Below are 24,088 nucleotides of genomic sequence, written 5' to 3' on the forward strand. Positions count from 1 at the left end.
ACAAACTGATGAATACTGTCTAACTGTTAATCATTAACAAAACAAAATAATCTGATTTAAAAATGTTGCTGTCTACATCCAGACATGAATCATGCTTTCATTATGCCTAGGTTGTAGTTGTTTTACAATACTTTATAAACGTACTAATTTGCCGACTAATCCCTTTTTCTTTCTTAGTAATTTCTGCCTACAATTACCTCCCATCAGTTGGGGTGTGTGTTTTTAGTATTATTTCTTTGTTTAGCAGAGTTAGGTAACTTCTCCGAGATGGATTTCACAAAAAGGAGGGGTAAAACACAAGGAGGAGCCCTGTGATTTTTTGACTGTTTCTATCTTTAGCTAACATCGCAGGGTAGTTTATTCCAGTAAGGTTATGCTTAGGTTAGATATCAGTTGATAACACACTTGGACCAGAACAGATCTTCTGAGAGACATCAGTTTAACTTGACCTCTCAGTCACGCCTTCATTCTGTACACTGCTGTCTGTGGTGTCCAGCTCACCTGTGGGACCACTTTAGATTAGCTGCTGCTCTTATTTTTGTACAGCACAGTATATAAAAACATGAATGTTTCAATCAAATACATTTCTTATGAATACAGGGAAGTAGAATTACAGAGGTCTACACTGTGAGGGCACTCCTCAGATTCAATTACAAATATGGAGTTTTAAGAATGCTCACTTTATCTTAATGTTAAAAATGATTTTATTTCATGTTTAATAGTCTCCTTTTATGACCATTCTACTCTGGAATTTCACTAATGTTAATTATGTTTGGAAAAACAGGAAGACCAATTACAAGCAAGGAAAATACTGACAATAACATTACATAAACGTCTCTGCTGACATCTTGATAAATTACTTTAGGTACTTGTAAAGCTAATATTGAAATCATCTCATCTCACCATTTGGGAAAAACTGTGAATCCAGTTGCTCCTCCTGTGTTTATAGCGTGTTGATTCATTGTGTAAGAATCATTCATGTCTTGTGTAAACCTGTTACATGTTGCCCCTGAGCACTCATAAAGGTTGTATCAATTGAGGAAAGATGAAAATGAGCAAGAAATTCCAAATCCAAAAGGCTTTTGATTTAAAGACTTGGACAAGGCACTTTCAAGGCACTTAAACACAGATTACGGCTTTCTCAGGCTTGTTTGGGGACTAGTCCTCCGTCGGGGTTTCTGTCCTGACTTGGCTTATTAACTTGAAGATACATGTTCTATGAGAATATTTTCAAATTCTATAAATACATATTGTATTCTGAAGGTAGTTTCCTCAAGTGTAAATATCATAAATGAGGTATGGAATGTCGGAATCACAGCAGCTGGTCTGCTGGGAGGTCTAGGAGGAGGGTAATGAAAGCTCTGCTAATATATGAAAAAAAATAATTATCTTTAGTCAGTGTCTTTCATGAGCAACATGGAACAAAATCTGCTGCAAATCAGATGTTTATATGAGATACAAAGAATGATTTTTTTGTGAATGGCAACATGAAGACAAAACAGCTTTAGGTTTTTATGTCTCATCGACTGTAGGCCTGCATTACACGAGCAGACATTTGAGTTTTTCTAAATTGAGGGAGAGAGTGGTGCTAATCATAGCATTAATGGCTTGTGGGAAAGGATGAGATAACTCCAACAAAAGCTTGTCTCACACCAGCAGGACGTGAAGTTGCCTTGCTTTCTCTTTCCATGCAATAATCAGTTACGTCAGAGTGCATGCAGTGTTATAAACTGCCTAGAGGAAACAAGTGAAGTAGAGCAGAGGGTGAGGAGTTGAGTTGAGATAGAAGGTGCTGTGATTAAGGGGAGGACTGAAAGGCACCAATCCTAATAAGCTGGCCGAAAAGAACAGGTTTCCCAGATCTGGAGATACAGGAGGGGTGTGAGTGTCTGTGCCATGCGTTAATCTGGAGCACATGGTGGCAGGCTACAGTTATATAGAAATCAGTGAATGGCTCACCCTCTGCAACCCACACTACGCCCAATCTTTGGGCAACCCCTTGTCTGATTGAACCCATATGTAAAGTTTATTTCACACACCAGTGGGCAAAGATGATGGGAGGTATTTCTGTTCATTACATCTATAACCTATCTTGGTTTAACTATGATAGAAAACAATAAACTTTCATATAATGATTGCATACGAATTAAAAAACAAAATCTTACATCTCCATAATGTAAGTGATCACGCACACATGTTAAAGTCTTTAAATGTCTATACGTGGAAGGCTGGCAAGGGTTTGACCGCAGACAAGTTCCGCCCTCCTGCAAGCCCCATTAAAAAAGTCATAGCTGGAGGGAATTTATGAGCATGATGGTGAATTTAAGATTAAAAACAATGACACATCTACCCATAGTGCCTTTTTTATTGGCTGTGCCCAAAGAGGCCCTGTGTCCAGTACCACTGAAGGGCTGAGCACAGCCCCTATAGGACTGTTGTGGCTGATTTGCTACTGCAGAAAGAGCCCTGTTTTCCTCTTTTGTGTGGTACCTAAATCTAAATTAGAACTGCAAGCAGAACCAAAGACAACCACCATCCCATCAAAAATTAACCAACTACCCTTTGCAGAAATTGCACAATGCAGAGTATAGCATTTTCTTAATTATTTGATGAATTTTACAAGCTGACAAAATGCCCGGGAGGAACTGAAATCCCTCCCTGCATTTTTATTAGGGTGCTGGCAGCATCTCCCACAACTTCCCATCAAGAGGTGAAACAAGCCACTATTGTATGTAGGGTTTGGATTTTTATGGTAAGAGAGCCTGGTTCTCAGGCTGGGTCTGTGAGTCAAAGAAGAGGTATATGTGTGTTTGAAGACTGGCATCATAACATAGCAACAGGAGAGATGATGGTCAAACATGGCCATAGCTGAACATGCCTATAGCCAAGTTTAATCATTGGTATTTTGGAAAAAGAGTGGGGAATTTATTTATTTTTTTATCATTTAGGCTCTATCAAAATGTTCTGCAACACACCAAATAAAGGAGTGTCTGAGTAAAAGTGCGGCAAATGATGACAGCAGCTGGTGTCTTTGTATGCAAATGAGGTGTTTAGCATGGTGTACATCCTAACAATAAAGGGGAAAGCATGGGTTCTTATCGCACGACAAGCATCTGTGCTCTTCCAAGTGGTGCCAGATGGATAAACTCCTTATTCGCAGGGAGGAGGCAGTCTGAGAATATGTACTACACTTAAAAAAAGCAACATATAACAATTCTGTATTTTCTTAAACACAAACATATAGTCAGGAGGAAAAAAAAATACTGTTTTAACCACACGTAAACACAATCATCAACAAACACCCACAGCTTCCATCTGCAGTCCAACATATCATTCCATTCTGATGCTCTCACACTGTTCTACCCTTGTCTCCTGTCATTCTCCAGTGATTGTTTGGATCCCCCGTTAAAATTAGGAAATCATTTGCTCTGTTATTGTCCCAAAAAAAACACATAGATATCATAAACTTAGGACATCTATTCCTGACAGTAAACAGATGAGGCTCAGTGAATACTGGATGTGATGTGAATGTTGTAGTTGGCAAGCTGCAGGCCCAGAAGTAGCACATGTACAAGCTCAGCCAGCTAAACTAGATGACCTAGAACCTGGTTCCATAGGGGGACAAGGTAGTAAGGGCCCCTTTAAGCTGACAAAAGAAGAGTCTCCCCTCAAAAGAACAACAGTGGTGATATTGTTTCACCTTTGCCTCTGCCAGACTCACTTCATACTATTATAAGCTTTTGGCCTCACTCACTGCCTCCAAAGACAAAGCAGTCCTCTTTCTAAGGGTCCTCAATTTCAGGGGCAAATTCTCCTCATTTCCCCTGTGGCCCCTTGTGCAAGAAGACCTCATGTACCTGATAGCTTTTGATTCATATCAACGTCTTTGTGCCTGCCAAAATGGTGTAATTATCTATGGAAAGTGAGCAAGACCTGAAGAGCGAATGGTCTGATGAGTTGATTTTATCTCAAAGTCAAGCCCAAAGTGAATAGTAAAAAAGCATGTGTAAGGCAGAGCTCTCAACACACATGCACACATGCACACGTGCACACGTGCACACACATCCACACGCGTGCGTGGCCACACACACACAAACACACAGAGGCTCTGGATTGGCAGGCTATTGCTTGTTTTTTGTTTTGTAATTAACAGAACTAATTTTATTAATGTGTTTACTACAGGTGGTCTGACTACCAACCGCAATCTGTGGCATCTTCTCCTTCAAGGCCAGGCTGGCAGCCCATGAAGCAGCGATAAGAGCCAATGGTGTTCTCACAGTGCCAGGCACCACACAGGGAACTTCCAAACTCTTTGCACTCATTCTGATCTATGTACAAAGAGAGAAAGACAGATGTTTGTTAGTAACTGACAGACAGAGGCACAAATGCTACCACATGTGCAATCCAATATGGAATAATGCCCCTCCTCGTACACACACATTCATATCCCCCTCTCATTCCCTCTGCTTTTACTGTAATGGCTGTTCAGCAGGAGTCATTCACAAAATCTGCGGTGTAGCTGTCCTCAGTACATTCAACACTCCAGAGGAATGGCCAAGAACAATATTATCACAGCAACCAAAGAACTTGTGAAGGAGCTTGAGGGAGAAGTTCCAGTGGGAGAAACACCTCCGGCTCACAATGGGGTCATTCATACATCCCCCCGGGGAGAGGGACTGCAACCCTCCAACCATGTCTTCAGGGCACCCCTCAGCCTTTAAACCATAGAAGATACCCATATGCTTTCACTGAAGCAAGGCCCACACCGCCTTCAGATAATCAATCATGGACAACTATACGCATAAAACCTCATGCTGACATTTTGGATTACATACAGTATGTAAACCTTGGGGCAGCGTCTAGAGACAAAAATAACTTTAACAAGCACAATACAGCAATCAAAAAGAGGTATTGGTCTGTATTACCTTCACAGTCAGCAATGTCATAGTTGAACTTGAAGCCAGCTTCACACAAGCACAAGAAAGTGCCATCAGTGTTGAGGCACTGACCATGGATACAAACATTGTCCTTACTGCACTCATCCACATCTAGGGGATAAAGAAGACAGATAAATGCAAATGGATTATTTTGAGACAGATTATCTGAGCAATATTCAACACACTGAATATTGCGAAACTACTCTGTATTCTATATCTCTTTTAAATCCCAAGGGAACTCCACTCCTATTTAAAAGTAAAACAAGGAGATTGTAATCAAGCGCTTGTCCGAAAACAAGACACATTGGCCATTAGGAGCATGCAAGGTATGCTGGGAAACAGGAATCGCTTCTCGTGACTCATAAAAAGTAATAATGAATGCTACATGCTTGATTAGCTTTAGTTTGGTGGATAATTACAGCATTACAGCATTACTTGTGGAATAGGAACTGTAGGGAAAGGTAAGGCCGGGGGTGAAGGTAAGGGGATGCAGGAAATTCATCACTGGGTGGAAAAACCTGTCTTCTTTTTCCAACCATGGAAAATTAATTGAATCTTGCAGACACGACAAGGTAAACACTAATTTTCAACGATAGGAGAAAAAATATACGACAGACTTATGTACACACATTGATACGCAATGACTATGATGCTTTGGAATCAGTTCAAAGACTTTATTGAAAAGCACATCAAGGCTATGTCACAATCTGTTTATCCTAATTAAAACAAAATTACAGTCTGCAGTGATTTCATTCTGTTTCAATGCATGTTCGATTTTTTGATGTGATTTTGACCTGTTCAAAGCATAGAATCATTTTGGCCTCATTTGACTGAACTCATCTTTCACTCCCAAAAACTCACATAGCCTTATCCTCCCTTCACCCTCCCTTCATGCATATCGATGTTTGAGGGTCTGGCTTTCATTGTATCAGCACTATAAACACAATGACAGACTGCATGAAAATATATGACAAGTTCTGATTTATAGGATAATCAGAGCCCAGTATTTGTCATGGCAGGCAGCCAAAGTACCTGATCCAGGCTGGGCAGCTCCATGATATCTGGTACACAGAGCCTCAAAGCTTTAGTGAAAGTATGTCCCTCTGTGAGGACTGACCCCTATTCTGCTCCTCAGCCACTGCAGGAGGCTGCCAGGATTTTATAAGGTCCTGAACACCTATGTGCTTCACATCATCAGACATCCTGTCATTTACTCAACTTGACCTCTCTTTATATTTTCTAGACACACCAGAAACAACACTGATCCAATTCTAATATGTTAGCCAAAAATATTCAATGTATCATAACAGCAAATGCTTTAGTTTGTTGACAAGAGAAGCTTGTCTTTCAAAGTTTATAGTCGGGCTGCATTTATTTCCCCATCACTATGACCAGTGGGTCATTGGGTGCGGCTGGAATAACATCAAACTAATGTCGGAGCTGAGAGCGAGTGAGTTGAGACAGTTGATGAGGCCATGGGCAATTACACTGATTGGCTGGGACTGAGAGACCCATGCCAGGAGTCCCAGACCTGGCCTCCGCACCCATAACGTTGGAATGAAGGGCCAGTATAGTGAGGACAGTGTCAATAAGGAAACAAGCCAACAAGGTTTATGAAAAAAGGAATATTAACAACTTTATCTAATTATCGTTGCGCCTCATTCAATTACACAAAACCCATAAAGGTATTTGAAAATGCGCTCCGATTCTGGTGAGTCTTTTTTACAACTTTACCTTGGCAGCCAGTCCTTCCATCGATGGAGTTATATCCCTCAGGACAGACACATGTGTAGGAGCCTTCAGTGTTCAGACAGGTTCCTTCTCCACATATACCCAAAGTTGTTAAACATTCGTCGATATCTGTCACATAAAGAGATAGTTAACCATTTACAGTATTACCTTATCAGCCAGAGACAATACATGAGAAAATACTACCATAATTTTGATTTTTTTTCATATGTATCAAATAACAAATTACATGCATTGTCCTGAAATACCTCTGCAGGACTTTCCTTCCACCAGCTCCGTGCCAGAAGGGCAGGAGCAAGTATAGGACCCGACAGTGTTAATGCATTGACCTCCCAGACACAGGCTTGTGTCCTCACATTCGTTCACATCTGCATCGACACAAACAAATACGTCATCATTATGACACCATTACAGCAGCTGTAGATCATAGAGCCTTAATATGAATTTGCCAAAGTTTTGTCATCTGGAGTAAAAACCTCCCAGACCCCATTGAGCATGTCAGAGAAGTCGTGCATCATTTGCATCAGCAAGTAATCACAAGTTTAATATAGTGGGTTACACTGGGCTGGAAAACATGACTGAGAATGACTAGACAGTCATCATATCTTTTGCCGACCAGAATCAATGACACACTCTACCTTTACACGAAAGTCCATTGGGATCTACTCTGTGGCCTGGGTCACACGACATGCAGGAGAAGGAGCCCTCTGTGTTTGTACAGATGCCATTTGGGCACACAGAGGATTCCAGGCACTCATTGATATCTGAGACAAAGAGGGAGAAAAAGATAGCTAAGGGTTATGATCTTGAGTCAAGACAACTTTTTACAAAAAAATCTTATTTCTTTGATTTACTCTCTGACAAGTACAGCTAGGCCTCATCTACAGTACAGTTTGTAAATCTGTTCGTCGATCATTCTGACAGTATTTTATTAAAAAGAGTGGGAAAATAAGCATACAATAAGATCATCGAATCTGGTGGCAAGTCTTTGCCAGTGGTGTATAATTTCTGTATCTACAAACAATGAGTGACTAGCTTCAACTTCTATCACTGAAAATTCCAGGGCTCAGCAAGTATTATATTTCCTAAAGAGAAACTACAGTGGGCTCATGTGAAGTGATTAAGTTGGCTGAGTTTTAACTTTGGGTGAACGGGGCAAATTCAGCACATTGAGTTTGCAGAAGTATATGGACTACTGAGGAGGTGTTGTGTTCATTTCAAATTAAGTCCTTGATATGTTCCATGGTGTCAGAGACATCCTTTAAAATTCTGTCAGAGGCCGGCTTGGAGTTCGAATTGCTTTTAAAACCTTTTCCCAAGATAAAGATACATATCAGTGGGGGATCTTCTTCCCGGGGCAAGATCAACATGGCCATTAAAAAACACATTGCGGTAAATATGACTGAATGAGGCTATGTTTGAACCCACTAAAAATTATGCATATTTTCCTTCTTATGAAGTCATGACAGACAGACCTCCCCAGCCCCGGCTTTGTCAAAGTAGCCGCCTTACTTCATTGATCTCATAAATCATGTCGTGAGAAATTATTAAACACTTTCAAGATTGTCTGTAATAATGTTCCTGGTCGAAAGCATTTCTCTTTACTGTGGTCTAAATTTGGTCCAGTGTTTACCATAGTGGCAGCTTTATTCTGAAGATAGAGAAATGAACTTACCCTCACAGCTAAAACCATCCTGAGAGAGGCGCAGGCCAGCACCGCAGCTCCCACAGGTGTATGATCCTGCAGTATTGGAGCACAGCTGGCCCAGACAAACATTACCCACCAAGCACTCATCTATATCTGGACACAAATACATGGACACGTCATAAATACGATTGCCATCTCTGGTTTAAAAAAAAAGACACTGTCTTCCAATACTAATGGCCTCGTCTGGAAATGACTGGAACCAAGAGATTCAAATGTCAACAGCTCTATCTCTCTAACTGAGCTATCTAACAATTGCCTGACATAATGTTCTATTTGAGGGCTGGTGTCTCATTGTGTTGAGCAAGATTCAAATGAACAGTGCCAAAGGTGGAGGGGTCTTTCATCCAGCTATGATGTGATGTCTGCAAGGAGTATTTTAGGATTTTGAGCTCAGATGATAGAGCTTTGGGTTGATTCAGTCACACCTCATGCTGTTTACATGCAATCCAAACCAGCTATGAACATGAGAAACATGTTCAACAGCACTGTCAAATTCTAAACTGTATTCATGTGTTTTGATAAGGAGGAAACATCTGTGTGCAAGCAAAGAACTTGCAAAGATTATTACCATAAAATCATAGCCAAAAGCCTCACCATCACACTCCTGTCCATCCTCAGAGATTTTGAAACCTGGCTGACAGACAGTGCATGTGAAGGAACCTTCTGTGTTTGTACATGTACCCCGGGGGCATGAAGTTGGCAGCACACACTCGTCAATATCTGGTATAAAACAGCACAGATATTGGATATGGACATTAGATTCAACATTTACTGCAGGATAGAGATATACTTACAGCCAAGAACAAACAAAACAATTATATTGCCCGGTAAACTCCATTATTTCCCCCTGTGTTAGTGCTTTGTACTTAAAAATAAGATACAGTACAACTAATGCCATGCAAGGAATTCATTTTAACAAGTGCAGTGCAAACCAACCTTCACAGAGCTCCCCGTCATAAGATACTCTGTACCCTGTGGGGCAGTTCTCACAGGTGTATGAGCCTTCCGAGTTTAGACAGATCCCATTGGCACACATAGAAAGGGACTGGCACTCATCTATATCTGGTGGCATGGACAGACATGTTCTGTCACTTATTTTTACAATGAACAACAGGTGGATGTTTTTTTTCTGACAAAAATGTACTGAATAAATCTAAACCTGGATTGAATTTACCTTCACACCTCCGATAGTCTGGGGACACTCTGTAGCCAGCCTTACATCTGGTGCAGGTGTAGGATCCTGCTGTGTTGGCACATACACCACCCAGGCATACGTCACCTTGAGCACATTCGTCAACATCTGGAGACACAAAAATAAAATTTATCATCCGATAGGAAAAAATTCCCACAATTTACTCATCTTTGCCAACAATTACAGCTCAGTGCAAATCATGTGACAGATGATTTCCTGCCTTCACATCTCAGTCCATCAACAGATCTTTCAAATCCAGGTCTGCAGTTCTGGCAGGTATAGGAACCTGGGGTGTTGATGCAAATTCCCCCTGGGCACACACTACCAGTGGCACATTCATCCACATCTAAAAGACAGAAGTCCATAGACATTACACTGCTGTTGAAAGAGTGCCACAAGCTGAGAAGAATGGAATAATGAGTTACGCCCAACAGCTCTAGATAATATTTTGCAGACCTTCACAGTCTTTGCTGTCTGAAGTGACTTGGTAACCATGGTTACAGGTGCATCTGAATGTGCCGTCCAGATTGACACAATGCCCATGGAGACAGACTCCCGGAAGTAGACACTCATCCACATCTGGGGACAAGAAAAAGGGAGGCCTCTGAAAATGACACCCTCTAATTCTTTGAAGCTGTTCAAATCATCAATGGTATTGTGGGACCTGCATAATTGGATCGTGGAACACAACACACCAGTGTTACTTTGATGATGGTCATTATGATGTCTGGATTTACAATTACCTTGACAATTGTTGTCCAGTGTGAGTTTGTATCCATGGAAACAGTTGCAGGTATAGGAGCCTTCAGAGTTGACACACCTTCCATGACTGCATATGGTCTGGTTCAAGCACTCATTTACATCTGGGTGACAGGGTTCAGGACAGACCACATGCGGACAGGTTTATTAAAAACTCTGATGCAGGTTTTTAACATAGTGATTAATTCATGCATTTTTTATATGGGTAGTTTGTTTTTTTCTATTCATGCTTTGCAGCAAACATAATTGATTTCTATCATATTGGGAGGGCTTAAGAAACAAGAAACAATTGGAAACAAATTTCTCAAATTCACAAGCTAAGGAAATTACAGCTAGGTCAATAAAAAAGATAAAGAAAAATTGCAGCACACCAGTAACGGGGAAATGATTACAGTGTAATTGGTGAGCAAAATAACAGCAGTCATGAAGTTGCATCAGAACATAGTCTTAAAGCTCATTCATGAAGGCTTCCACTACTTGCAAAGACCTGTCTTTTCCACTACATGAGTCAGAGCGGTTGACCCTGGAATTACCACTTGTGGAAAACCTCATGCAGTTTACAGCTGAAATCATCAAGTGCGAGGGAGGTAAAGGTGATGGCAAAGACAGAGTCTGATTATGTGTCACTTAGACATGGAGTAAGAGGAAGGAAAAGTTATCTGCAAAGGAGGTGAAGGACGCATGTTAACTTGAGACAGCACGGGTGAAACAGAGTACACATTGTGACAGCACATACTGAATTATGCTAGGCCAGCTGTCAGTCAGTCATTGTGGCCCAATGTTTTGTTCCTACATTCATTGAACATCTCTCAAATAAGCCCTAAAATGTCAATGGAGCTGTATTCTCTATCACATCAGCAATTTGATTTATCGACAATCCTGCCAATTTGGCACAAACTACCGTTCTATTTGAAATGAACAGAAGCCCGGCGCACACTGTAGGCGTTTTTGCACTCTATGTGAATGATAGTGGTAATATAATTTAGCTCCAAATTTATTCCTAATTAACAGGGCTCCTCTCAATTTCAATTGATTCAACACTCATTTATACAAATCCCAAATTAGTGACTTTATTAGCACAAAGTGGCTTCACTCACGTTTTCTCTGGAAGCAAGGCAATAATGGGACTTCAGACCGAACACACGACAAATTTTAAAGGTTTAAATCAGTCATCACACACACAACAGAAGATCGATTATGAGGAACTCCAAAGTACCATATGCTTTGAAGGGTTGACTTTCCATGATTCATTAAGTTGCTCAGCTTTTCACATCTCTCAAACGCTCAACTGAGGAGCTTGGGTTTCCAAACAAATTAGAGGAGTGCAAGGTCATTGAGAGGTGATGTGGTAAGTAACGGTGGACTAGCTGTTATGTAACCGGGTCAGATTTAGTTAGACAGCTGCTGGCACGCTATTTTAAATATTACAGATGATTCATGCCGTAGATCTTTGCATCTTAATATGTTAATTCACACCAATACCTTAAACTGGGCCACAGACCACCTTACAAGGGTATTTTGCAGTCAAGACCTCTTTACACGAGGGACTCAAACCTTTGACCTACTCATGCATCTTTGGAGACTGCCCACTCCTCTTACCTAGCTCCACCACTGTAAAAAAAAGCTCTGCTAGCCTCGATTGGGTCCAACAATATAGTGACCAGAGCTCTCCAAGAATAATATGCTGTTTGTTTAAGGCTGTGGCCAAGACAAAATATTTGGAATCTCCCAAATTTAAGAATTATAAACAATCTTTTTACAGGGGCTAGTGATATTGAAAGATCAACAATAACACAGCAAATGTGTTTAAACAATATTAGGGATATGCTGAGGCTGCTGGATTGGTTGATATTTCATACGAGGGGATACTGGGTGGACTGAGAGGGTGGAGACCTGAGCCTGCTCCATGTTATATTGCCAAAATTACTGTGGTTTTGAGCTATCATTTTGGCTTTGGAAACATAAAACAAAATATATTCTCATTTATTTTGTACTCATCAGCAGTCAATGTCCTTTGTATGAAAAGAAAGCTAATTTTGCTCACACTGTTTGGTAAGCTGAACTACAATGGAAGCTGTCAGCAGGTTACAAAGGGACTTGTAACCACAACACTGTGGCTATTCCTGGTAGTGTCAGAAGCCTAGTCAAACTAAAATGAAACCTAGTAAAGGAAATGTGTAGAAAGTTAATGAATAACTAGGCTCATTCTCTAAAAATGGTTTGAAACACCATTGCATTCATTGCATGGGATACTGTGTGCAGGCTGGAATAGTATGAGTGGTGGGATGTCCTTACCCACACATCTCTCATTGATGGGTCTGAATCCTGTCCTACAGGACTGGCACTGGAAGGAACCCACAGTGTTGAGGCAGATACCACTAGGACAGGAGCTGCGATCCTGGCACTCATCCACATCTGAAGTGGTGGAAATAATCATTTGAATCGGCTATCAATATAGGCAAACATCCATGTGACTGAAATAATAACATCCATGTGACTGAAATAATGTGGAGTCGCAGAAGCAAATACGGATGTACGCAGATGTGTAAAAATGGCCTTTATGCTTTTCTTGGCTTAGTCTGAAGTGCATGTGTTTTCTGGGCTAAACATGACCTCATGGCACAAAGGTCGGTCCAGCATTTACTTCAAATCAATTTCTATACAACTTTTTCATTTCTTCAGTGCTTTGCACTTGTGTGCAGATTACCTTCACATTGGCCTCTCCAAGTCTTGGCATAGCCACTGTTGCATTCACAGGAGTAAGATCCTTCCGTGTTGACACAGTTCCCATTCTGGCATTTGTTGGGTATGCTGCACTCATTAATGTCTGCCCATTGGAATGAAAAACCAAGGAGAATGGAAAAAAGTGACTATTGTGTTCCACAACGTTCATTAGGCCAGTGAGCTTTTTCAATGAATAGTGCTGATAAAGGGCCTCTGGCAGCGATAAAGAAATAAAACAAAACAAGTGGACGGCTTTTATCCCATGGAAACATTTAACTGTTTTGCTTATAGCATACCTTGACAAAACCTCCTGTTCTGCGTGATCACCTGGCTGTAACCAGTGTAGCAATGACAGGTGTAAGAGCCATAGTTGTTGGTACAACTGCCCTTACCCTCACATGGGTCATTCTCACATTCATTTACATCTGCAATGGCATAAACAAAGACAGAAAGAACAGGCAGGGGAGAAAGAGAGTTGAGAGGAGTTATTAGTTACAAATTGGCTTTTACAATTAGAGACAGTAAATTTTCAAGCTCTTATTCCTGAGCTGCTGAACGATACGAGCTTCACTCATGATTGGTCTGAACCCAACCGAGTAGAGCCGAGCAGAGGCTGCAGCCAAAGCCTTATTTGTGAGGCCGGGGGTAATCACATTAAAGTGACAGATCTTTGTGTGGCTTGATCAAGTGCCAAGGAAACAGGTCAACAAAAATAAGTAGATTCTGTTCATTTTGATTCACTTCATTTCTTTTCAGTGCCTTGCAATGTTTTGTGTAGAAAATATGGTTGAAATTAGATGACATTAAACAGACCCTCTGAAGCTTCTGGTGTTATCGGTCTATACTGCTTCCCCTACAATGGGTGCTTACCAATACAGTTGGTTTGTAGCACACTGAGTTTGAATCCAGGCTCACACTGGCAGGTGTACCCAGTTTGCACAGGAATGCATTTCCCATGGCCACAGATGGAGGGGGTGATGGCGCACTTGTCAATGCCTTCACAGATATTCAAACAGATAAAGTAATGTGCAGAGTCAACAGGCAGGAGAAAATAGCAATAATGGATGTTGGGTTATAAAACATGCAAAAGGTAAAGAAAAAGTTAGATTCCAGTTACATGAGTATGGGAATGCTCCATGGGAATGCTCTTGCAGTTTTATTGGAGGGGTCTAATGAAGGAGCGGGTTTTACAACTCTAGCATTCTAACAGGTGTTATGGATGGTCCTATCACCTCCTTTGTAAGGGGTGATGGGAAAACAAGGCATGCTAATTAGAGCCTGGCATTTGCAGTCTTCTGACCCTTCTGCATTAAAATGTACACTTTTAAAACAGAGCTACCAAGGTTTTACATTTTTGACATTTTTGAGGAAAACGATATTCTGTTGTTATGTAGAGTTAACCCTCTTATTATGTTAAGGGTCAATTTGACCCATTTCACCCATTGACCCAATGGGTCAAATTGACCCTTAGCATAATATGAGGGTTAAGATAATTGTTAATTCTAAAAACTTTCATTTTCACTCCCTTTGCCTTTCACTCATGCACCCCTTTACCCCTTTTCTTGTTCAAGCTCCATTTCTCATAGATTGGGCCTACATCCACTCAGTGTAGTATACACTTCCAAATGGAATACTTTTTTGGTTCCCCGCCCTCTCCGCCTCTGTGCAGCATGTTATCTTCAAGCCAATTTGGCAATCAGAAAAGAGCCCAAAGAAAAGGAAGAATCTACATTTTCACCAACTCAACTCTGACAAGAGAAAGTCGTAGTATATAAATAAATGAATGTTCTGACATTGTACATCCTACCTGTGACTGCGTCTGGGTGTACTGTTTCCTTTGAATCTGGCCTCAGATTTACGCTGGTAGAGTCCAGGGAAGTGTCTGTCAAGATTAAATATATAGCCATGAGGTATTTGGTGGATGAGAAATAGCTGCTTCAGCAAATGGCAGTTTATAACTAATATGTATGCTTTCTAGAGGCTAAAAACAGAACAGTAACTGAAAGAAATGACTAGACTTGATTGTCAATGTTTTCACTGGCAGGAGGGCAGTTTATCCACAGACTACCACTTCCGCCAATGAGCAATTTATGGACAACACAGCAAATTTGTCCCAGACTTAAAGTGCACATAAATCAGTTTGACTTAAGATAAAAGTCTTAGACAACAGAGTAGTGGCAGCAGACATTTTGAATGGTTGACATGTAATTTTTATGCACAGATGGGTGACAAAAAAAAACAAAAAAAAACAGAGTAAATTATTCAAAATGACTGCACATATAGGTGTAATAAATGGTACTCTTCAACCTTAAATGTCAAGCAGCATGCGCAAAATGTGAAGTAAAGCTACACATTATTCATTTTTTAGCAACATCACAAGAGGTCAATAACATAACCTATGTTGAAACAGCTTTCATTCTTTTAGAAAAAGCCTTCGTCAAAAAAATGAAAACATATCTAAACCCTAATTAGAAAACTGACAAAATAGAAAAATGATTTTGGACTTGAAAGACATCAGTAAGACATTGTGATAATGATGATGAAGTGGCCATATCAGGATAATAGCACCAACTCTCTCCCTAGGCCCCTGAACACAACCGCAATGAGCCACAGTGATTACACTCTTTTTAAAATGTGTCACCCACATTTGAACTAGTCAGCCCTTGATGGCAAGCTTTTCTGGGTGACTGATCATGTTGATTTGCAGATGGAAACTGTCGGTGTGGGAGAAATCACTCTAACTGACACATCAACTTAAGCAATCAGTGTACGGGAAGAGACAAAACTCAGCAGACAGCAATAACATTTTATGAATGAGGCACAAAGTAAACATTTTTCTCATTTTGAATCTTCATCATGCCAGATCTATCCTCACAGCATCAGCCCCATTTGCAAGTATTTTTCAAAATTTTCCATTTGAAGCAACAAACTGAAAAATTGGTTGAGGGTAATCTGACAATGGACAACATGATGTGGAGACACATCTCTCCTGCCAGGCCTGCTGTTTCAGGAATCAGGAGGTGATGCACCTGGAAGCCTTGACTGCTGCTGAAGTTTTCTCCCTTGATTGTTGCATCTTTGCCCTTAGATGACTCACCATGTAAATGTAAGACATTATTTTTTGCTCTGTAGAATAATAAACTAACAGTCATAGACAATGTTATATTATAGTAGGACTGCTGTACGCATTTGACAGACTCAAAATTATCAGTTGAGTCACTCCTTCCTATAATCTTGACAGGTTTGTCAGTGATTCATGTTTAGCATAAACCTACAGAAGTTGAATGCCGCTTGCTTGACTTCCATTTCTTCTTCTTCTTCGCCTTTCAGTTTTTCCTTTCAGGGGTCGCCGCAGTGAATCCTTCTCCATCTAACCCTATTCTCTGCTACCAGCTACCTTCATATACTCTCTCACTACATCCATAAATCTTCTCTTTGGTCTTCCTCAAGACCTCCTGCCTGGCAGCTCCAATTCCAGCATCCGTCTACCAATATATTCACTATCCCCCCTCTGTACATGACCAAACCATCTCAGTCTGGCTTCTCTGACCTTCTCTCCAACATATGTAACATGTGCTGTCCCTCTGGTAGACTCATTCCTGATCCTATCCATCCTGGTCACCCCCAAAATGAACCATAGCATCTTCATCTCTGCAACCTCTTGACCACTTGACTGAATGTATCCAGAACAGGGGGTGACTGCAAATCAAACATTTTGTTTAGTTTTTTTTTTAGAAAAAATAATAATTTATACTGAACTCTGGAAAAATAAGTAAGTTGAGTTGTGCTGCTGTCTTGTAGATGCTCAACACCTTTTCAAGGTACTGTTTTGGTTTCATTTTTCATTTGTCACTCATCCATGTGTTTCTTATGTCAATCATATATGAAACATATGTGAAATTTGAAAAAATACCTGAATACTTCACTGTTGAATCTGTCACAACATCTGGCTAGAAAACAAGCACAGGTTAGAAAATATTTTTGCTTTTTTTAGCATAAGCACACTGATGTTCATTTGTAGTGTTAATTAGGTGTGTGTTTCTACCAAAATGTGGTCTTGATAAATCATGTAATCAAAACAAATCCTCTAGCTGAACTAGAGCGAGCATATTGTTCTAAGATAAACATTTCAAAAGCATGACCCAGGACACTGACAGGGAGAGAGAACTTACCATGGTCAGTATTTCCAAATCTGCCATTAGAAAGAAAAGGAGGAAGAGTTTATCAGTAGCAAAATTTACATTTTGTTTGCATTAACAATTACCTTTGCTGGATACATGCACAAAGCTTGCACTTTTAAAGATATCCAATTTCAAATTAATTAAAATACCGGTATCCTCAAAGCTATCGAAAAGGAAAGCTAACTACAGTCCAAATACAAATGTGACATTAGGAAATAGATATATCTGAAAATGAAGGCATAGATCCATAAATATTTACAGACCTGTCTCCTCAAATAAATCAAAGTGCTGTGGCGAGGCCAGCGAAACATCTGACAGGCAGTGAGTCAGGATAAGATACATTTTCGAAGAATCCAGAGGATTTGGACTTGCATGGCCGTCATGAATAGCTTTGTGCACTTTAGCAATAGACCGGATAGGCAATGTAAAACTACAATGTTGGGCCAAAAACTCATTTGTGGAGATCCAAACATCCTGATGATGTGTAAGGCCTCAGAAAGAAATCCTAATCTCTTTGCATCAATTGACAAATGTGTGTTATGTAAGTAATTGATTAGTTTAGGTTGTTTATGCAACAGTTTGCGTTGAAAAAATCAAGTTGCTGAGAGATGTTAGGAGAACTTTCAGGTCTATAGGTGTCATCTTCAAAAGATATAAAGAAAAATAATTTTTTCATCTTTGTGTTCAGAATGACATGAACCAACCTTAACGTCTACATTTCACTCTTACCTTCTGGCTGTTGAGGTATTTCTTTTGCTGGCTGAGAGGAATAAGGAGGCTGATTGGGTGTGAGATGATACTTTGGTATGTGCGCTGTCTCTGGGTACTCAGGAGTTCGGGGTGCTTGTGGAGTCTGTGGGTTGATGGGATACTGAGGCCCCTGTACAGACGGCTGGGAGGATGGAGGCTGAGGGTAGACAGGGCTCTGCTCCTCCAAAGTGAGTCCTGTACTTTGAAGATCATTTTCCTCTAGCTGTCTCAGATAAAACTGCACATCAGATCGTGAGTAAGTATACCCATGACCCGCTGGACAGATCTCCTTGAAATGCCCTGCAGATTAGGAAACAAAAGGTAGCATAATAAACGAACCGTGAAACAATACCTCTGTAGTTCTCTCCCTTTCTGAATTCTATCTCTTTTTGTGGCTCTTTTTCTGTTTAATGGTCACACAAATGCCAAAAGACATCTGTAAAAGCATTTTGTCCAAGCTCACTGTACTGTACTGTGTTGTGTTGTTAAAGCGGAGGTCAAATTTCAGCTATAATTGCGTGAGGACCTGCTGATGGCTGTCACAGGACAACCAGCATGAGAATATGGAAAGACTGGTTAATATTGGCATAATCAAATATGCATACCTGTGGGAGAAGTATATGATCATGTAATACTGACTGACTTTTGAACTATTTGGTTTGAACATGTGCTACAGTGTATAGCTGATAGAGGACTGGGTAGCTAAATAGGAGGGAGACTGACCCTCTGAGTCTGAGCCCGGCAAACCAGCGAGATGGTGAATCCATTACAAGTGGGAAGCACTCCGTCCCCTACCTGACCTGAATGCAGCAACTCTGTGCCAAAGGAGTCTTGGATAGAGATACGAGTAATGACAGATATGTGGTAGCGGTAAATGCTTGTGTAAATGCAGAAAATGTGGATATGATGAGCTACTGATTGATGAATTTAAAGTGGAGGGAAATGGGTCTATATATAATCAGGAGCCACATCTGAGGAACTGGAGTAAATATGGGATGAAAGTCAGCGGGCTCTTGTTACCAAGTCAGAAGGAATGGGACTGGCTGCTTTGTTCAGAACATGGATCTAACAGTTTTTCAAGCCGTACAAAAGCCAGCATTGGAGGAATCAGAGTTTGTGTGACCGTGTACTGTGTCAGTCTTGGCTGAGTAAAACCATGGAGGTCTGTGTCTGTGATATCTGATCTATGACAATCCCAATGAATCACTGGCTAGTACAGAAACTCCATAAAACCAGCCTGTTTCTCTGAGAGGCTTTGAAGATTAGATCAGAATGAAAAAAGATGACAACTACTTCCCATGTTTCACTTGGCTAAACTATTTATTTCTGCTGTGAAGCTTTGCCGGTCTATTAGTGGGGTTTCTTAGCAGGGCCGGAGTGATAACGCAAGACTGACTCCCACTATTATTTAGCCTCTAAAATATGAAAACTTGTTATTTTTGGTCATTTTCCACTTCAAACACATTTGATTGTTCCAAACTCCTTTACATGCCAGACAGGGAGAAAAAATGGTGACTGAATGGTAAATTTTCTGTTTCTGCCTGAGCTTTCATAACCATCCCTAATCCTTCTATGCAATTTCTGTTGAAATAGATCCTTTTTTTCCCCAAAAGAACAGAAAAAGAGGCTCATGCACCTTGAGTTTGAAATTAGATAAAAGTGTATCCTGCAGGGTCATGAGCTGCACTTCAGTCACTTTACATACCAGATTCTGGCAAAGGACACTGATCACACCCAAGACCCCAGGCTTTGCCCACTCGGCTGCAGCAGCATATTTGCTTTGTAAGTTGCTGAGAAAGTGGCAGCGAACATGTGCCTGCTGAGACTGATCGGTAGCAGAACGCCCTCTGTGCTGACACTGCTTTGTCGGCTGGGGAGAAGATGAATACATGACACAAATAACAGATATTTATACATTATATTGCATAAACCAATGCAACAAAAAATAATTGTATGTCAAAATTTATTTATAGACAGCAGGGAGTACTTACAGACACAGTGGCTTCTCGCAGGGTCTAACATATAGCCATGTTTACATATACACCTGTAGCTCCCTTTCGTGTTGAGACACTCCGCATTCATACAGATCCCAGGCAACAGGCATTCGTTGATATCTGTGAAATATGCAATACATCAGTTGTGCAATCTAACATGGTGTCATTATGGAAATATGAAATCTTGACATGTTTGAACTCCAAATGTTCCCCTCAAAGAAGAATCAATATCAGATTCTCCAATATTCATTCCAGGCGTACAAATCACTCATGCATGTTCATCAACAATGATGTTGCAAGAAGCAAGAAATCATTAATACTTTGACAGTTGACACACGCACCACACACATATGTGTGTGTTAATTCTGTATCTAGTAAAAAAACAGGTTTCCCTGAAAATGTTTAGGAGTGAGATACTGACTTAAGAATAAGATATTATAAACTTACTATACAGTCCATTAATGAAACATCAAGGACTAAAATTCACATAGCCCTTTTCCCCTCTGTTTGACCCAAACCATGTGCTTGAGTGATACAGTGGCCAGTGAGTTTTGCTTCTTGCTCCAACAGCTCCCAAATGGAGGCAACCAGGAGCATTGGGGGATATATTTCAGACGCTTAGTCATGTGATCACACTGGGACACGGCAATGTTTGTTGTTCTGTTCTTTTAAACAAAAAGAACGCCATTAGGTCTTTTCCCATTGCTTTGACAACTGAAATCCAACAACTTACCGCCACATATTTTCCCATTTCTAATTAATCTGTTATTGTTTTTTTGTTTTGCTTCCTGCTTGAAAAGAGTGGGCTTATAAAGGATTGAGGTTGATACATTCTGTAGACTAAAATAAATCCAGCAAAGACCTCAAGGTTCCTGTTGTTTGATGTACTGTTTTCTCTTTTTTTTTTTTTATCTCTGTCTCTGTTGCCTCTCACTTCTTTTTTGCACATTTCTATCTATGTAATATATACATGCATTTGAGGAATTGGAGCATGTAGCTCTCAAGCTAATTCCTATAACCACAAGGCCTCCAGGCTCGGCATCCTTGCAATCTAAACAAGCTTGCCTCTCTACAGGCAAAAAAGACAACAAATCAGACAGATGTCATGACTGCCTCTCTTGTTATTGCTAACATAACACATTTCAAAGTATAAACCACTGTATTCAGAAAGCAGCCACTGTGGGGCCTTGGATTTAATTTAAGCAGTTTGCTTTCTGGTCAGAGTTCAGGTCAGCACTGGGCTCAGCCTTCATCACATGGGGTCTTTAATCCTAGGTTCGGTTGAGTCCCAGATTAGTGCTATTGTTACAGTCTGCTGGTGGGTTGACTGGGATTGAAACTGACTTGCATGGTATTCTGTCATGACCAGAACTAATCTCAACATCATTTTTGACTTTATGCATGGTTGCTCTCATTGACATAGTGTTGTAAGTACCCAGATACAACTCACTGGAATCCATCAGCAGCTTTTGATGAGACTGTTTCATTTGTTCACTGACATATTGATGGACATGACAAATAAAATGCTGCACAACTCAGGCCTTTGGTCCAACATTAATTGACCTCATGCTCCATGTTCGTTCATTTCAAAATACAACAGGTGTAGAATTGTTTAAAGTCACTGTGTTTAGTTTAGCGGCTATAAATGCATGTTGGCACCTATAATGTATTGGGCTAAATTGCACTGATTTATACATAATGACTATTCAATTCAAGTCTTTACTTTATTGCTGTAATGGCCATCAGAAGAAGAATCATCTTGATTTAGTCACTTTTAGTTATATATTTAAGTGGAATTTGACTACTGAATGTTACCTATCACAAGTGTACATTGAGCAACAAGTAGCCATTAAGTAGCACTTTGGGAGCAGTTAGGGGTTCAACATCTTCCTCAACAACACTTGGGAATCAAAACAGGAATGTTTGCTTCCAAGACAACCCTACTGACCACCTGAGCCACGCCATGCCTGGGTTGTAATTTTTTGTCGCATTTCTACTGCATGACCTTGGTATGGTTATAGTATTGGTATCTTTGATCAAGATGATAAAGTGTCATAAAGCTGACTTTGAGGACTGTTACATGCTCACAGATTTTTGTCAATATTCATGTTCCTAGATTTTGAGAGGCAGATTGTAGAGTCACAGACTAGGATATCAAGGTGTGGAAGTCTCCAACCACAAGAAATAGTAAAGCAATCTAGGCCTAGTATCAATGGTAAAATAAATTTCTCTGTGTCCTGATAAAATGTTGCTTTGTAGGAACCCAGAGTAAGAGCGTGTCTTCCTAAAGTAAGGCACCATCCTGGTAATGATAAAATTCCAGAAATAGCAGATTTTTTTTAGCTTCTTTGGCAATTTGGGCAAAACCTTCAGGAGTAAGATACCAGCCGAATTGGACAGAGATTTTAGTGTGTTCCAATAAATACATTGATAACTGTCAGTTCTTCTTTTTGGTACTCTAAAAATTAGCAATGGAAAGGGAGGAACATCTTGAGACAATAAAGATAGAAAATCGGGAATGAAAGAATTATACATTTCCACATTCGTTGGCGAGTTGACACACGATTGAAAAATAAATGTCTCTTTATCCACAATTCTTTGTTATATCAAAACATCTTTCCCACCTAAACCATAACCTCTAAACATCCAAAGGTTAACAAAGCAGTCCAATGGATCCTTTTCCTCCAATAATTGCCGGTGTCATAAATGTCCCTAAAAGGAAGCTGCTTAAGAATAACTGCTCCAAAACCCCAAATTAACATACCTGCTCCCTTTCAAGTGAACATATTATGTTGGGGAACCTGGTAGGGTCAACTACAACTGACGCCAAAAGAAAGGTAAAAAAAAAAGGAACATATGGAATTTTGATTGCTTAGTTTGCAGGCACACCCTTTAAAATGACAATAATATTCATATGAGTTGAAAACTGGCCTGGCCTATATTTGTCCAGAAGTTTTGTCTAAAGTTTCTTTTGGTCATTTGGAATTTTCTTAAGGAATATGACACGTCTTCATTTTTTTAACATAGAGGTACAAGACTGGAACTTTACAAATACTCTCCTCCTACAGTACAGTATATTGATTTGGTATTGTGTTTACCTAAAGCCCACTTTTGAGAATTCAGCATTCAGTCAGAGACCCCCAAACTGACTGCACAATAACCTAGGCTTGTTTTGATTTGTGACCCTGAACCCTAGAACAGGTGTACTGGCACTTTTAAGCATTTATCAGGAAAATGATGTAGCAAACCCTCAAGGGTCCATGTATAGAAGAAAACATCACATCTATACAATTATATTAAATACAACCTATTGACGATCTATACTTATGAAGAGCTAATTAAAATGTCATCAATAGGTACTGATTTGTACACTTTAAGTATGTTAAATTCATTTCATTTACTTACCCTGACAATGTGTGAGATTCATTCGTTTATAGCCTTTGGAACATTCCACTTGTCCATTTTTAATCACTGAAAATGCTGAAAAAAAATGAGAAAGAAACTTAGAGAAACCAAAGGATCTTGCAATGCGCTTCCTTTTGGTCAAAAATCATTTATCACACAGAGAGAAAAGAAGCTTGGTTATCGGGGATGACCATATAAGTTACAGATGTGAGCATCTTGGCAAGAAGAAAAATGAGGGGACCCACAGCTGGGCCCCATGGGACTCGAGAGTGAGTGTAAGGAAATAGATCCTCATCAACCACATTTATAAGACAAAATTGCCATTCAGCAGAATGTAATGATAACACTCTACATCATGCATAATCATATTACCTATAATTCTTCACAATCCCCAGAGGCACATGAAGGAAGTGCTTATTTCATAAAAATAGTGAGGAAGGCATATGTGACCTTTACCATCAACCCAAATACCATCTACTTAAACAAGAGCCTAATGTTTTAACTATTTTCCCTCATAATAACTAGTGATGAACAGTGGAATGGCAAGTTTGCGTGTTGGCCCAAAACACATTTTTGGGTGTTTGGTTTAAGTGATGAAAATCATATGTACATCAGGTGTACACATTAAGATCTGCAGTCGTGCCGCAGTAAATATCAGCCTGTCTGTTAATTCCCCAAGTACCACCATA

At 40.1% G+C, this 24,088-nt stretch overlaps 1 protein-coding gene across 1 annotated transcript in view; it reads right to left on the minus strand.

Annotated features, from left to right (window-relative positions):
• LOC147237450 (latent-transforming growth factor beta-binding protein 2-like) overlaps positions 1 to 24,088 on the minus strand; it is a 102,414-nt gene that overhangs the window by 11,210 nt on the left and 67,116 nt on the right. The window contains exons 9-31 of the mRNA XM_086149169.1: positions 23,400 to 23,474; positions 19,992 to 20,114; positions 19,706 to 19,870; positions 17,980 to 18,300; positions 17,242 to 17,261; positions 16,983 to 17,019; positions 14,877 to 14,951; positions 13,940 to 14,065; positions 13,366 to 13,494; positions 13,053 to 13,172; positions 12,641 to 12,760; positions 10,330 to 10,449; positions 10,043 to 10,165; positions 9,807 to 9,932; positions 9,569 to 9,694; positions 9,331 to 9,456; positions 8,989 to 9,114; positions 8,362 to 8,487; positions 7,325 to 7,450; positions 6,935 to 7,054; positions 6,672 to 6,797; positions 4,926 to 5,048; positions 4,200 to 4,328 (exon numbers count right to left, since the gene is read on the minus strand). Of these exons, the coding sequence (XP_086005295.1) occupies positions 4,200 to 4,328; positions 4,926 to 5,048; positions 6,672 to 6,797; positions 6,935 to 7,054; positions 7,325 to 7,450; positions 8,362 to 8,487; positions 8,989 to 9,114; positions 9,331 to 9,456; positions 9,569 to 9,694; positions 9,807 to 9,932; positions 10,043 to 10,165; positions 10,330 to 10,449; positions 12,641 to 12,760; positions 13,053 to 13,172; positions 13,366 to 13,494; positions 13,940 to 14,065; positions 14,877 to 14,951; positions 16,983 to 17,019; positions 17,242 to 17,261; positions 17,980 to 18,300; positions 19,706 to 19,870; positions 19,992 to 20,114; positions 23,400 to 23,474 (2,808 nt within the window). The remainder of the gene's footprint in view (positions 1 to 4,199; positions 4,329 to 4,925; positions 5,049 to 6,671; positions 6,798 to 6,934; positions 7,055 to 7,324; positions 7,451 to 8,361; positions 8,488 to 8,988; positions 9,115 to 9,330; positions 9,457 to 9,568; positions 9,695 to 9,806; positions 9,933 to 10,042; positions 10,166 to 10,329; positions 10,450 to 12,640; positions 12,761 to 13,052; positions 13,173 to 13,365; positions 13,495 to 13,939; positions 14,066 to 14,876; positions 14,952 to 16,982; positions 17,020 to 17,241; positions 17,262 to 17,979; positions 18,301 to 19,705; positions 19,871 to 19,991; positions 20,115 to 23,399; positions 23,475 to 24,088) is intronic.

Source organism: Fistularia commersonii, chromosome 1 (genome assembly GCF_037954325.1).
Source record: "Fistularia commersonii isolate RoL2024-O1a breed Wild chromosome 1, RoL_Fcom_v1.0, whole genome shotgun sequence".
NCBI lineage: Eukaryota > Metazoa > Chordata > Actinopteri > Syngnathiformes > Fistulariidae > Fistularia > Fistularia commersonii.